We start from the raw sequence: 14044 nt of genomic DNA, 5'->3' as shown, positions 1-14044 counted from the left end.
TTGTGGAAAGTCGAATGTCTTCAGAATTTGGAGAACTATACAAAATAAAACACTTTTGGTCAGAAGAGTAATCCGTTTTAAAAGGATGTTTCTGGTCATTATGGAAAAATATTTGGAGAAGGGAAAGGTTGGAGGCAGAGAGATCAATTACTGGTGGTTTTTAACCATTTTTAAGCATACAATTCAGTAGCATTAATTTGATTCACAATATTGTACAACATCCACATCATAGTATCTAGTTCCAAAGTTTTTCATCACCCCAATAGAAACGCTGTTCCATTAAGCAGAAACTCCCTCTTCTCCCCTCCACCAGCCCCAGTAACCTCTAATTTTCTTTCTGTCTCTATGAATTTGCCTATTCTAGATATTTCCTATAAGGGGAATCATACAGTATTTGTCCTTTTGTGTCTTGGCTTATTTCACTTAGCATAATGTTAGGCTAGTACTTTCTGCCTAGACTACTGTAAGAAAGTAGTGAATAGGAGGGGTGAAAACAGGGAGGAAGGGGTGATTTGGGGAGACATAAAGGTGTTTGTAGAATTCAGCTGGACTTGAATTAAAAAGTAAAAGATAATATACCAGGGTTTCTAGTCATTAAGATAGGACACACAAGGTACCCAGTACTAGGCCCAGAGATTTAATTTGTCTAAAGCAGGTGTAGGCAAACTATAGCCCATCCACTAAGAATGATTTTTCCATGGTTGAAAAAAAATTCAAAGAATATTTTGTGACATGAAAATGATATAAAATTCAGATTTTACCATGCATAAGTTTTATTGGAACACAGCTATGCTTGTTTACATACTGTCTGTGGCTGCTTTTGTGCTCAATGGCAGAGTTGAGTAGTTGTGACAGAGATTGGCGTGAAAAGCCTAAAATATTTACTATCTGGCCCTTCAAAGAAAAAGTTTGCCGACCTCTAGATTGTGAATAAACAGAAATAAGTAAGATACTGTTTCTTGACCTTAATGAGCTCATAGTCTTGTTTGAAGACAAATAGGGCAAAGAAGTTGAGTAGTTCTTAGTTAACTGATGTTTTCTGACAGAACAGTTTATAGACACACGCAAGTATACATGAATCCCTTTCATGGACTGACTCCTTTCCCCAGTAAAAAAAAAAATTAGAGACTGGTTCATAATGGAATTAAGAACACATGGAAATGGGAATTGTCTAGATGAAGTTGTTTATCTGAGGCTTTCTCAGAAAATGAGACAAGCTTAAAGCTTATAGAAAGACTTCCAACTTGTAGCTTCTTCCCTTTCTAGTAATACTGGAAACCATATACTTCATTGCCTTTCAGATGCGGTGGTGCTAGAATATGTTATATTTTCCATGAGACGTTTGGGCGAACCTTAGAATCTGTTGACCCACTAGGTGGCCTTAACACAATTGACATTTTGACTGCCATTAGAAATGCTACTGTGAGTATGCTTAACTTTTAGAATTTTTTGAAATGAGTTAAAGCTTTATTATTTTTTAGCCCATATAACTGTAATACTGTATCTTTTTTTGTGAATTGTACTGTTTATTATTTTGCTCTCCTACTTGAAATAAGAAGCACTAATCATGAAAAATGCCAAAAATGTGGTTTAACTTTTGAGAAGACCTAGAATCATAAGTAGCTATAATAAAAGCTCAAAATTTTATTTTTAAGGGTCCTCGTCCTGCGTTGTTTGTGCCTGAAGTTTCATTTGAGTTACTAGTGAAGAGGCAAATCAAACGTCTGGAAGAGCCCAGCCTCCGTTGTGTGGAGCTGGTCCATGAAGAAATGCAAAGGATCATTCAGCACTGTAGCAACTACAGCACCCAGGTCCTGAGAGAAATGGGACGGGCCTCAGATTCAGTAGTGAAACACAGGAGGCGGGAGGGAATTTCTAAGATGAACAAGTCACAGTCTGCAGTTCCCTTATCTAAAAGTGACTTGAAATAGCGTATTTAAATGTAGCTTCGAAATCTAATTCAGTATTTTAGTGATTATTTAATTTTCCTTTAAACAAATAAATTGCCTGTTACATTTTTCTTTCTTCCATCATATATAGGAATTGTTGAGGTTTCCTAAACTTCATGATGCCATAGTTGAAGTAGTGACTTGTCTTCTGAGAAAACGGTTGCCTGTTACAAATGAAATGGTGAGCTGTTATTTTACAAATCATCGATGTTGTTACAATTAGTAAAAGTTTTCTTGTACGGCATTATGATTAGAGTTTAGGCATAATGTTCCCCAGTGTACTGGGAAGAAGAAGAAGTGCATTTCAGTCTTATTTCAAAGGCAACTTTTCAATAATTCTGGTATAAAGTGCCTTCTTCATATTTTAATCATTGTTAGCCTGCAGCCCCAGGTTTTCATGAGAATGGAGTTATTGTTGAGGCTTGTGAATGGCTTTGCTCTGTTATGTAGCAGCACTGATCTAATGGAGAAGTAGTTCTTCTTCAGCCTCAGTAAACTGAACCTTTGTAGCAGTCTCTTATTGAACTATGAATTACATCAGGTAATTTGAACACTTCTACAACAGTTTGCTTGTTTGATGACCTAATGCTATTATATCATAGTTTGCCTCTATTTTGTGGATTGCTGCTATCCTTAAAAATGAAAATGCTGAGGGGCTGGCCCCATGGCTGAGGGGTTAAATTCGCGCACTCCACTTTGGTGGCCCAGCGTTTCGCTGGTTCGGCTCCTGGGTGCAGACTTATCAAGCACCCAGGCCATCACCTCATTAAGCCATGCTTCGGCAGCGTCCCACAGAGCACAACCAGAAGGACCTACAACTAGAATATACAACTACGTACTGGGGGGCTTTGGAGAGAAGAAGAAGAAGAAAAAAGATTGGTAACAGATGTTAGCTCAGGGCCGATCTTAAAAAAAAAAATTAAAAAGAAAACTCAAATTGGCCAAAATATGGGATAAGCATTTGAAATTGCCCTTATGCCTCTAATTGTTGGCTGGGTATTTTTTTTTTCCCCTTTCTGGTCACTAAAAGTGCATTTGGGTCCTTGGCTCAGGATGGTGAGCCCCAATGGAAGTTTACTAAGAGTACAAAACCATCCTTGGAAGTACAGAATGTACGTGCTGCTCCTCTCTTGTTTGCTAGCAAGCATAACCCCAGATTGAGATGAGTAAGACCATAGCCTGATCTCAGACTCTACCCACTGATATCACAGAATCAATGGAACTTCATGTGAATAGAGCCTTTTCATCTGGTTCTTGACCTTTTGGTGCTGATCTGATACCTGAGACTTGTCAGGACAGTGCAAATGGAGTTAGTTCAATCTCTGTAATGCTTGAGAAGTTAACTTCAACTTTCCTTTTTGATTACTGACCCATTAGGATTTTGAATCATGTATAATATTTAAACTAGGTGCTTCATAATCAAGGCTAATCAATCATTAACTCAGGTCTTTATATTTCATTTTTTTAAAAAAATTATTTATTTATTTATTTATTTTGAGGAAAGATTAGCCCTGAGCTAACATCTGCCGCCAATCCTCCTCTTTTTGCTGAGGAAGACTGGCCCTGAGCTAACAACCGTGCCCATCTTCCTCCACTTTATATGTGGGACGCCTCCCATAGCATGGCTTGCCAAGCAATGCCATGTCCGCACTTAGGATCCCAACCGGTGAACCCCAGGCTGCCAAAGTGGAACATGTGCACCTAACCACTGTGCCACCACACCGGCCCCTGTATTTCATTTTTTAAATTGAGATAATTGACATACAACATTATTTTAGTTTCAGGTGTACAACATAATGATGGAATATTTGCATATCTTGTGACATGATCACCACAATAAGTCTAGTTAATGTCCATCATTGCACATAGTTAGTTTTTTTTCTTGTGATGAAAACTTTTAAGGTCTACTCCCTCAGCTCTTTAAATGTATCCTTTATCCAAATAAAGTTAACATTTTTAAGTTATGTCTGCTTATGAAATGTTTTCTTATTGTTGAAATCGAACTAAAACTTTGACCTAGAATAGTGGATAGAAAAGTTGCATGAAGCCTTGGAACTTAGATTTGCATCAGGTAGATAACTTTTTTCCCCTAACAATGAACTACTTCTAACTACCTTAATGTCATTTTTCTCCTCTTAGAAATGCAATCTTAGATGCTGAAATGTAAATAACTCAAAAAATAGAGCAAATTATTATTTGGCATAAGATTTATCAGTTGGAGTATAATCATAGAGTATTTATTTAGACATCAGTTTTCTGTACTTTTTTATAGTTGTCTTTTAATAAGTTTTATATGTATTTCTCAAAGTAAAATTAGGTTGACATATTTTTGTATAGCCCAATTTTATTTTTTTTCTAGGTCCATAACTTAGTGGCAATTGAATTGGCTTATATCAACACAAAACATCCAGACTTTGCTGATGCTTGTGGGCTAATGAACAATAATATAGAGGTAAATGCCATTCAAGTTGTCTTTTATAAGCGAGAGAAAATCTGCTGTAACTCAGTTATAGTCAACTTAATTGAGCATGGGATAACTATAAAACATACCAGCATATTATTGTCTGTTATATTCCAGGAAGTATGCTGAGGGCATGACATTTTCTTAAATTTAATTCTCAAAACCGTCTGGAGGCATTATTTCATTTTCTGCTCATGAAACGGAAACTCAAAGGATCTGGGATTCATTGATTTAGTGTTGAAGGACTGCCTGGCTCCCTTTCAATAACTGTTGCAGTTTATTCAGGTTGAAATGTGTAAAACAAAGTGAATGTTTAAAATTGTTTTCATTTGACTCTGAAAGCTGTAAAGGGAAAGATTCCAAGAATTATTTGGAAAAGAGTATTCTTTTCACCACTACTGGGGTGGCTGCATTTCACGGATTCTTTTTTTCCATTTGAGGGTTCATGTTACAATTTGCATAAGATCTCAGGTGGAGCCAAGACTGGCAGATAGAGCAACTTATCTGGATGCTATTTTTTTCTCTGCCATTTTCATCCAAGAACAGTAAATTTTTCTGCTACTCCTTAATCCAGTAAGACTTGAGTCTTCTATATCAGAGTTCCTCTTTTGTGTGGGTGGAGAGAAAATCCATGGCTTATTGACTTCAACCCTATGGTTAAACAGATGAGGAACCTGAGGCCCACAGATGATAACAGCTGTTACTTGAATGCTTATTTTGCTGGGCACTGTTAGAGGAAACAAGCAACTTCTCTTTAACAGGTACAGAGAGAACTATTTTTAGCTACATAGCTGAGGTGATTCCTATTATCAGAAAAAATTCCAAAATGCACATGAGTAAGGCACTTTAAAACACTCAGAAAGTAGACTAGGTAACAGTTATGTTAAAAAAAAATAGCATGTAGACACTTGCTTAGGATAAGGATTTTAGTTCTTGTAACAATGAAACCAACTTCATGGAAAATTTGTGTCCGGAACAGTTTTTGTAATACTGACAAAGTCTTTCATGATATGGTTTTCAGATCAGTATTTTTCTACAAATGAGTATGTCTCTGGTTTTAATGACCCTGTGCTAAAGAACTTTATGTGGATATTTTTCATTAACCTTATGAGGGTAGATAATATTAACAGACTTGGAAACCAAGGTTTAGAGTTGGTAACTTGTCTAGTTAAAGCAAGTAAACCAGGTCTGTTGGGCTCCAGGGCCAGCTAAGGTCGTAACTGGTTGGTAACAGATTAGGGTGAGAATTTCTGTTCTCCAGATTCCCCTGCTGTTTGCTTTGTGTTCTTCTTTGAAAGGTACATCTTAACATGCTTTTTATTCTGGCGATTACTAAAATCCATCTATTTTTATCATTTGTTGTATTTTTTACCCCTGGCTTACCTCCCATGAAAAAATGAAAATAGGTCAAATTTGTCAAAAACAAAAATTTCTTACCCATAAAACATCATTGTGAAGCTTTGTTAAACTTACACCTTTTTGCAGTTTTGAGAGTATTCATGAAATACTTTCCATTTAGGAGCAATTTTGACTTTAACCTAAATGCTTTTCTACAGTATTTGATGCTGCCTGTGAGAGAGCCATTGTTAACACCTACATCCTTTTATTATTTCCATAGTCTTGCACCTGTCATGGTGCTTGACATATAGTAGGTGTGCCGTGTCTGTTGGCTGAAGTTAACAGTCACTTTAGTGTAGTACCAGAGATACTTTGATAATATTAGCAAGTTAGAAGAGTGGGCAGTTGATCAGTCTGTTCAATTAGCCAGGTTACAGAAAGGACTATTAGTTTTCGACTCTACATTTATTTCCTGGAGATAGTTTAGAATAAAAACACAACATTCTTACAAGATAAGCTTCACCACAGATATTTCTCAGCGTTATGTGGGAATTGTGGGAATTTAACACACAGGTTGCAGGTTAGAGTGATTTTTTAAAGACTTTGCTCAAGTTTTGTATGATCTGTGCACTTCAGATGCTACATGGTGTTCTGAAGGCTCATGTTCCCCGTTTATGTGGGGACAGTTTAAATCAATGATTCTTAAATTAGTGGGAAAGGGAGAGGTGTTGGTCCACAGCCCCTCATTTGAGAATCCCTTGTATAGGGAGCCGCTGTTACTGATGTTGTATTGTATCCCTCAGGTGTGTTGGGGCAGAAAAAAAGATTGAGCATTGGGTTAAATGATTTGTTTATTTTAAAATATAATTATGGCATGAGTCCCAACAGTGAGAGAATATACTGTAAGTTATTCCACACCTTTCACTTAAGCTGAACGTTTTTTAGTAGGCTTATATCTCAATGCTCTGATAATCAACTTTTGTTTTGCTTGGTTGTGTTTTATAGGAACAAAGGAGAAACAGGCTAGCAAGAGAATTACCTTCAGCTGTATCACGAGACAAGGTAAAAAACAATGTTTTTAAAGCATATTCCAAATACACAAAGATGGATTGGTACTTATGAACTGAAAAAATTCAGTTTTAGGAGTAATTTTTTTCTTCTCCCTTTAATACGCCATTGGAACTATTTCATTGAGTGAAGGTATGCAAGTTTAAAATAATAGGCTTTGAGTAATTTAAAGATAATAGTATTTTGAATACATTGGAATAAATGCTTAAAGGTGGCTTTTTAAGCATCAAGCCTTTTTAAAAGAATTCACAATCAGTGACTATCAACTTTGTAAAATTAGTTGAAATCACTAATGACTTCCTTATAACAAGGTTTTTTGGAGAGCAAAGACACAAAATGCACATAACAGGTTTTAGTTACCTGTAATACCTATAATAGCTGCATATTATATTTGTGTGTATAAAAATCTGTTACCTTGAATTCTTTATCAGGAAAGATCTTACCAAATTCCAAAAATAAAAATGAAGTTTTTGGCTGTGGATTTTTCTCAGGTGTTCATTGAAGAAAGCCTTTAACAAATGTGACAATGGTAATGGTGCAGGAAATAAGGCAGAATAAACGTTAATTGTATGTCCCATGATTACTTTTGTTTTTCATGTTACTTTACTGTTGTGATGCAGAGGGGGAAAGTTCACATTTACAGAATGTTTCTGAATGCACTTTTGGCATCCTTGATTTTCTTCCTGCATTTTTTGCCTTTAGTCTTCTAAAGTTCCAAGTGCTTTGGCACCTGCCTCCCAGGAGCCCTCCCCTGCTGCTTCTGCTGAGGCTGATGGCAAGGTCTGTTCTCACTCTTAATTGAAGCCTGCATGCCTAGTTGTTTGGTGCAACATAATCGTCTTGAAACAATACACCACATAGAATGTTAATAAGGGATATTGTTGCAAAGGTCATTTTATTTTAGTCTAAGAGAAATTTTAAATTATATAACAGTAGATACTTCATAAAATAAATTATTGTTGATATGCTTTTGCTTGCAATATAGAAGATGTACACAGAAAAAGTAATTTAAAGAGGAAATTATCCTGCACTTTTTGAATTTCAAGACATATTGGTATTTACATTTTGCTTGTTAAACTGCATGTTTTAACATATCTTTTAACAGTTAATTCAGGACAGCAGAAGAGAAACTAAAAATGTGAGTTTCTTGCTTCAGACTGGGAATGTTGGTGCCTTTGGTTCTCACTGAAACAGTCTTCAAAGCCAGTGAAGAACCTCTTTGTACAGGGACATCTATCTCTTGTTGTCTGTGTTAGGTTTTTAATGTTCCTCTTATCTAACTAACCCTTCTAAGATGGCATTAATTCTAGTTTTAACATTGTTTTAAATAATAATAGGCTTTCCCACTGTTTTCTATTACCTTTAAGAATAGTTTTGAATTTAATATTTTGGTAGGGAGTTAAGATTCCAAAGATGGAAATTGTACTTTTGGACATTTCCTCTTTAAAGGTTCTGAGATCTGTCCAGTCCTGTTAGATAATCTTTTCATGCTTCTTACACTTCCATTCAGTTTGCACTTGTCACCCTAAATGTGTAGCTTAACACGTGCCTCAACAGCTTAAGCAAATTCAAAACAAACGAGGACTGAGAGAGTTGGAGACTATTGTCAATTCTTGATAAACTTTTTAGGGGTAGATTAAGAAAGCATGTCTAAATAATTTAGGTCATTTCTCGTTTTTCCATTTTTAGCTCCTTTTCTTTCTTATTGTCCAGATTTAAAGTTCTGAACCTCAAATAAAATCTTAGAAATGTCTTCTCTTCTCTCAGCCCGCTGTGCTCAGATCTTAAGAGAACCATTTCAATCACTGCTTAAGTTTTATTTTACTCATGGCATCATCTTGAATTTGCTCACTTTCCTTAAGATTTCATTTGATAGAGCATTTGTGTATAGTTAATGGGCATTTTAAAAAATATAATTACTCATTCAAAAATTAATGTGTAATATAAATATACAGCCTTTATTTAAATATAGCTCACTTTAACATATTAGAGGCTAATTTTGGCCAGTGTTTTGATTCAGAATGATATCAAAAACTGACATTTTTCTAACAGTTGCCATGACTCTCCTGTTAAATTTACATAAGCCATTTTTTATTTCTATCTATAACTTTTGGATGTCATCTCCATTTTAGATTGTAAGATCTTAAAGAGCATCTGAAAACATCTCTTAAATGTTGATGAATTAGTGGTTTTCCCATTATCCTGAATAGTCATTTTTTCTTTTAGGAAAAATAAGATATCCTAGAAAAGAAGGTACAAAAGCACTTCTGCTTAATGGATGGTAGCACTAGATTTCTTTCAGCAGATTTTTTTGAGGGAACTTATGGTTATGTCATATTCCACATTTTAGGCAGCTTAAAGTCACTATCAGCCTAAGAATCGTCAATGTAGTCTTGTTTCTTTTATTGAAGAGTTTCTACTTTTATCCTGTAGTGCTTCTGTTGACTATTAGGAATGGAGACTGACTTGAGTAATATAAACTCTTAAGTTTTGGAGACATGAGTTCATAAAACTTTTGGAGAGATCATAGTTCAGCAGTGTTTAAGATTACTTTGAAGAAATTAAGCTGAATGGCAGTTCTGTTCTTCCTTGTGCTTTTAATGAGGACTCTTGTTTTTAAAAGCAGCTTATACTTTTTCTACAATCTAGTGTTAGAAGGGTTGGAGAAGAGGATAACTTTTTTTTCCTGCTTTATCTCCCCAAATCCCCTTGGTACATAGTTGTATATCTTAGTTGCAGGTCCTTCTAGTTGTGGCATGTGGGATGCTGCCTCAACGTGGCCTGACGAGTGGTGCCATGTCCACACCCAGAATCCGAACCAGCAAAACCCTGGGCCCTTGCAGCAGAGTGCGCAAACTTAACCACTTGGCCACAGGGCCAGCCCCCGAGGATAAATTTTTAAAAGTTAGCAAATGATAAAGAAAAAAGGAGTGAAATAGGACCTATATTACAGGCTGAGGCCTTGCAAACAACTTACAACAGAACCTCTTATTTAGATAGCTCAGGGTTCCAGTTACACATGCCACCCACCATCTCTGCCCCTGTTATCTGTCTGAATAGATTAAACGCCAGATGGGTACTGGACGTGTGTTCCCTTTGACTACTGTCAAAGAAAAGGAACTCTGTTAGTTTATGTCAGATCTGATGTGTTTGGTATAGGTTTTGGAACATTTGTTTTTTTCAGGTTGCATCTGGAGGTGGTGGGGTTGGAGATGGTGTTCAAGAACCAACAACAGGCAACTGGAGAGGAATGCTGAAAACTTCAAAAGCTGAAGAATTATTAGCTGAGGAAAAATCAAAACCAATTCCAATTATGCCAGCCAGTCCACAGAAAGGCCATGCTGTGAATCTGTTAGATGTGGTAAGCCATGAGAATTTGGGTGAGGACTAATATGACCAAATGACTAGGAAAACACTTCCAAAGACAAAAGGAACTAAAAGTCTCAGAAATGTCTATAACTTTTCAATGTTAAATGTTGCCATTTCAAAATGGCACAAAAGTTAATATTTTTTCCCCTTTATCCCATTCAGCCGGTTCCTGTAGCACGAAAACTGTCTGCCCGTGAACAGAGAGATTGTGAGGTTATTGAACGACTCATCAAATCATATTTTCTTATTGTCAGAAAGAATATTCAAGACAGGTTAGTATGACGTGATATAAACCAGCCTAGAATACTGCTACATGATTCCATAATCTGTTTTCAAAACATGTATTTTTAAAATTTTAGGCTTTTATTCTAAATCAGATAGATCATCTGATTGTTTCCTTTTGCAGTGTGCCAAAAGCAGTAATGCATTTTTTGGTTAATCATGTGAAAGATACTCTTCAGAGTGAGTTAGTAGGACAGCTATATAAATCATCATTGTTGGATGATCTTCTGACTGAATCTGAGGACATGGCACAACGCAGGAAAGAAGCAGCTGATATGCTAAAGGTACAGTGAAGGTTTTTGAACTGGGTTGTAGATGTAAACATTCACAAACATTTACCGTCTAACATGCAGTCTGATTCTTGGAGAGATATATATGTTTATATATATATATATATATATATATATATATATATATACTCTTCATATGATGGCTAATCTTTTTCTGTTGGTACCTGATTAGATTGAAATTCCAGAGAAGATACTGGTTAATATAAATCTACCACATATAAAGTGGAGGGATTATTCCACATAATTCAGATTCTTTGATATCTATCATAACTTAATAAGCATTTATAATTTTATCTTCTTTAATGCAGGCGTTACAAGGAGCCAGTCAAATTATTGCTGAAATCCGAGAGACTCATCTCTGGTGAAGAGAACTGTTTAACACTGAGACTGTTGACTCGAAACTTGCTAGTTACTGCCTACTTGAGTAGAATTTTATTTATGAACTCCTGTGTATTGCAGTGGTATGAATCTGCTCATGTGAAGACTGGCTATAAACTGAAAATTGTACTCTGTATTACAGAACAAATCACATATTTAATCCAAATAATAAATGGCTGTTTCTAAAGTTTTCCAGTATATATAAAATACATCAAGTCTGTCTTGTCACAGTTTCATTTGAACTTAAAAAGACCTGTTAATGTTCTAGTTGTAAAAGCAGTTTGCCTGTGGATAAGATGACCTGTGTAATCTGTTAGTAGTCTTAAAGCCGCTGTCATAGTCCTTCAAGAAGAATGTACCAAGACATTTCATACAACTATAATGCATGCACTATATAAACCGATCTGGCTTTGAAAGATGTGGGTTGACAAGTTACTCACATAGTCACTGTATTCCACCTGTCCTTTGATTTACAGTTTTATTGAGCTTCTCTGCAACCTTTGATGTGTTAGTAAGAAAGCTGAATGCATAAGAAGACCTTTAACGTTGACAGTGATGCGGTGGGCATAATGTGTAGCTACGCAGCCCTTCTACTTCTGGGTCCACGTTGCCCTAGTGCATTAAAAACTAAAGTATCCTTGATTCTTACTTAAATCTGGAAGCATGAATTACGTTTTCCTGCATTAAAAACAACCATCTAGGCTTGGATATCTAGGAAGACCAGTTCCCTTTTTTTAGCGTTCTAATAAATTCCCCTTATAATAGTAGTAATTCAGATCTGTCTTTAAATTGGGGCACTTAAACCATGCTCCAAGATTCACTTGGAGGTGGTACTTAAAACCAAATACTGCGTTAATCATTGAAGTATATCTTCACTCTATAAGTATTAGTTGGTAATAAATTACTGTTGAGTCGTACCAACAAAATACATTAGAATCGAGGTATGAAAATACTGGTGGAGCCTTACTATTTAAATAAGAAAAACATCCAGACACAACACACTCTCCTAAAGGCTTACAGACTACTAAATTGCATTCAGGGAGTGGGGGTTAGGACATACATATATTTTATTAAAATTCCCCAGGTGATTCTTGAATATGAATTACAAGTTTTAAGATGGGTCGTAATCCTTAAGGCATCTAGCGCCATCTCTAACAGATAAAATGTTAATTATATATTGCAGACATTAAAATTTCTTTTTAGTTATGACATTTATGAAGGACTGTTGGCAGGGACAATATGACTACATCTGTTAATTTTAGCTTATGGTACCCATTACTAAGAAACAATAGGCCCAGCAACTGGTCTCCAACATAAAAAACCAGACTCAATATGCTATCATATGGTACTACTATGAATCTGTTAGTACTATCTTGATGATAGAATATATGCTACCAAAATGTTTGTTAGCACACTTTAAAATCACTCTGGCATCATTAAACACCAGTTTTGAAATTACAGCCATCCATATTTACTTTTTTCAGATAGATCAGATGACTAGCGTTCTGGCCTTCTGAATTTGTAAGGGGAAAAACAAAACCTTACAATGCACTTTTCTCCAACATATCCAACAGATTTCAAACTGAAAATCTTAGCTTTAAAGTAATGCACTTGCTAGCACTACACACCTTGTACAGAGAAAAACAGGCAAGAAAGGTATGGAAAGAGAAAACCTTCCTTTGTTGGTCCTCACAGTGAAGTTCTGAAATGTAGAGATTATCTATGACGTATGTCTGTATGTTCCTGCTATGTAAATAAAATTGCTGGTATGAAATGACAGTAAAGTTTGTCAATAAGTGAATGCTTACCTTTACTCCCAGAGAAAGGCTTAGATAACTGTAGCTTTTTAACATAAATCTACTTTGGAACGTAACAGTACAGCTTATACTGTATGAAAGTTCTCATAATTCACTGAGGTAGTCTCACATCTCCATTTCTGCATATGAAGACAGTGACCTGCTCCAAGTAATTCAGGTAGTAAATGGCTAGAATGTGAACACTAATGCCACGCTTTGCTGCCTATAAAGTCGTCTAGAAATCTCATGGTGAAGTTTCTTCTGTGTTGGTGTGTTTCACTTGATCCTCAGGGAAATAGGGGTTCTGTTGATTACCTTGATTTTTCAGACATGGAAACAGTTCTGGAGAATTAACTTGCCTAAGGTACACAGAGCCTAACTAAGTCTTGCTTCCATATCCTTTAAACTTGACCTGAAAATGGCCCTTATCTGAGTATCTTTTGATATTCTCATATGATTGGATATTTAGTATAATATCTGCCTCTATTTTCTCTCTTTGGTTACTTTTCAGTTTCTCTCAAGTTGCAATCTGCTTGGGGACGGAAGTTGAAACTTAAAACTAAGTTAAAAGTGTCCAAATTTATAAAATATCTCTATCTTAGTAATTTACGGACAAAACAAGGCTGTGAGTAAATTCAGTTATACTGAAACACAGGCAAGGGACTGGGAAACTGAATTAGAAACTTTCTGAGAAATCAAGTGCTGATTTTTATTCTTTTCTTTGAAGAGAAACTATTTCTACTATCATTTCTCATGCCAAGTATGGGCTTCATCTAACTTTTCTCCTTTTTAAGAACTATATTTGCTTCATAACAAACAAATCAGAAATTTTAAGTAAGTTTCCAGTACTAGATTTCCCATTCCTAATGTGGACACTAGAGGTATTGCTGGTTTTAAAATGAGATTCACTACTACTAGTGAGATGTATACCTGAGAGAGAAGTACAGTAGTCCCCCTTATCTGCAAAGAATACGTTCCAGGACTCCCAGTGGATGCCTAAAACCGTGGACAGTACTGAACCTTATGTAGCCACAATTCCTTATACTACCTCTTTTTCACTGTTCCTCCTCATCTCCAAAAAGGAAAGCAAGAAGAGTAGGATAGGAATGACGC

The 14044-nt window shown here is 35.9% G+C and overlaps 1 protein-coding gene across 3 annotated transcripts in view; it reads left to right on the top strand.

Annotated features, from left to right (window-relative positions):
• The window catches only part of DNM1L (dynamin 1 like), a 45196-nt gene extending 33424 nt beyond the window's left edge, over positions 1–11772 (top strand). The window contains exons 10-20 of one of the 3 annotated variants that reach the window (XM_046663601.1): positions 1302–1422; positions 1656–1811; positions 2041–2130; positions 4309–4401; positions 6754–6810; positions 7519–7596; positions 7922–7954; positions 10001–10177; positions 10348–10457; positions 10592–10751; positions 11066–11772. In XM_046663601.1, coding sequence (XP_046519557.1) covers positions 1302–1422; positions 1656–1811; positions 2041–2130; positions 4309–4401; positions 6754–6810; positions 7519–7596; positions 7922–7954; positions 10001–10177; positions 10348–10457; positions 10592–10751; positions 11066–11122 — 1132 coding nt within the window. In that variant the 3' untranslated portion in view covers positions 11123–11772. The remainder of the gene's footprint in view (positions 1–1301; positions 1423–1655; positions 1812–2040; positions 2131–4308; positions 4402–6753; positions 6811–7518; positions 7597–7921; positions 7955–10000; positions 10178–10347; positions 10458–10591; positions 10752–11065) is intronic. The other 2 variants (XM_046663605.1, XM_046663606.1) reach the window with 2 other exon arrangements.
• Positions 11773–14044: the final 2272 nt, after the last annotated feature.

The sequence above is a fragment of the Equus quagga genome, chromosome 1, assembly GCF_021613505.1.
Source record: "Equus quagga isolate Etosha38 chromosome 1, UCLA_HA_Equagga_1.0, whole genome shotgun sequence".
NCBI classification, from domain to species: Eukaryota; Metazoa; Chordata; class Mammalia; order Perissodactyla; family Equidae; genus Equus; species Equus quagga.
The sequence above is the reverse complement of the archived record's forward strand: the minus strand, read 5'-3'. Positions and strand labels throughout refer to the sequence as shown.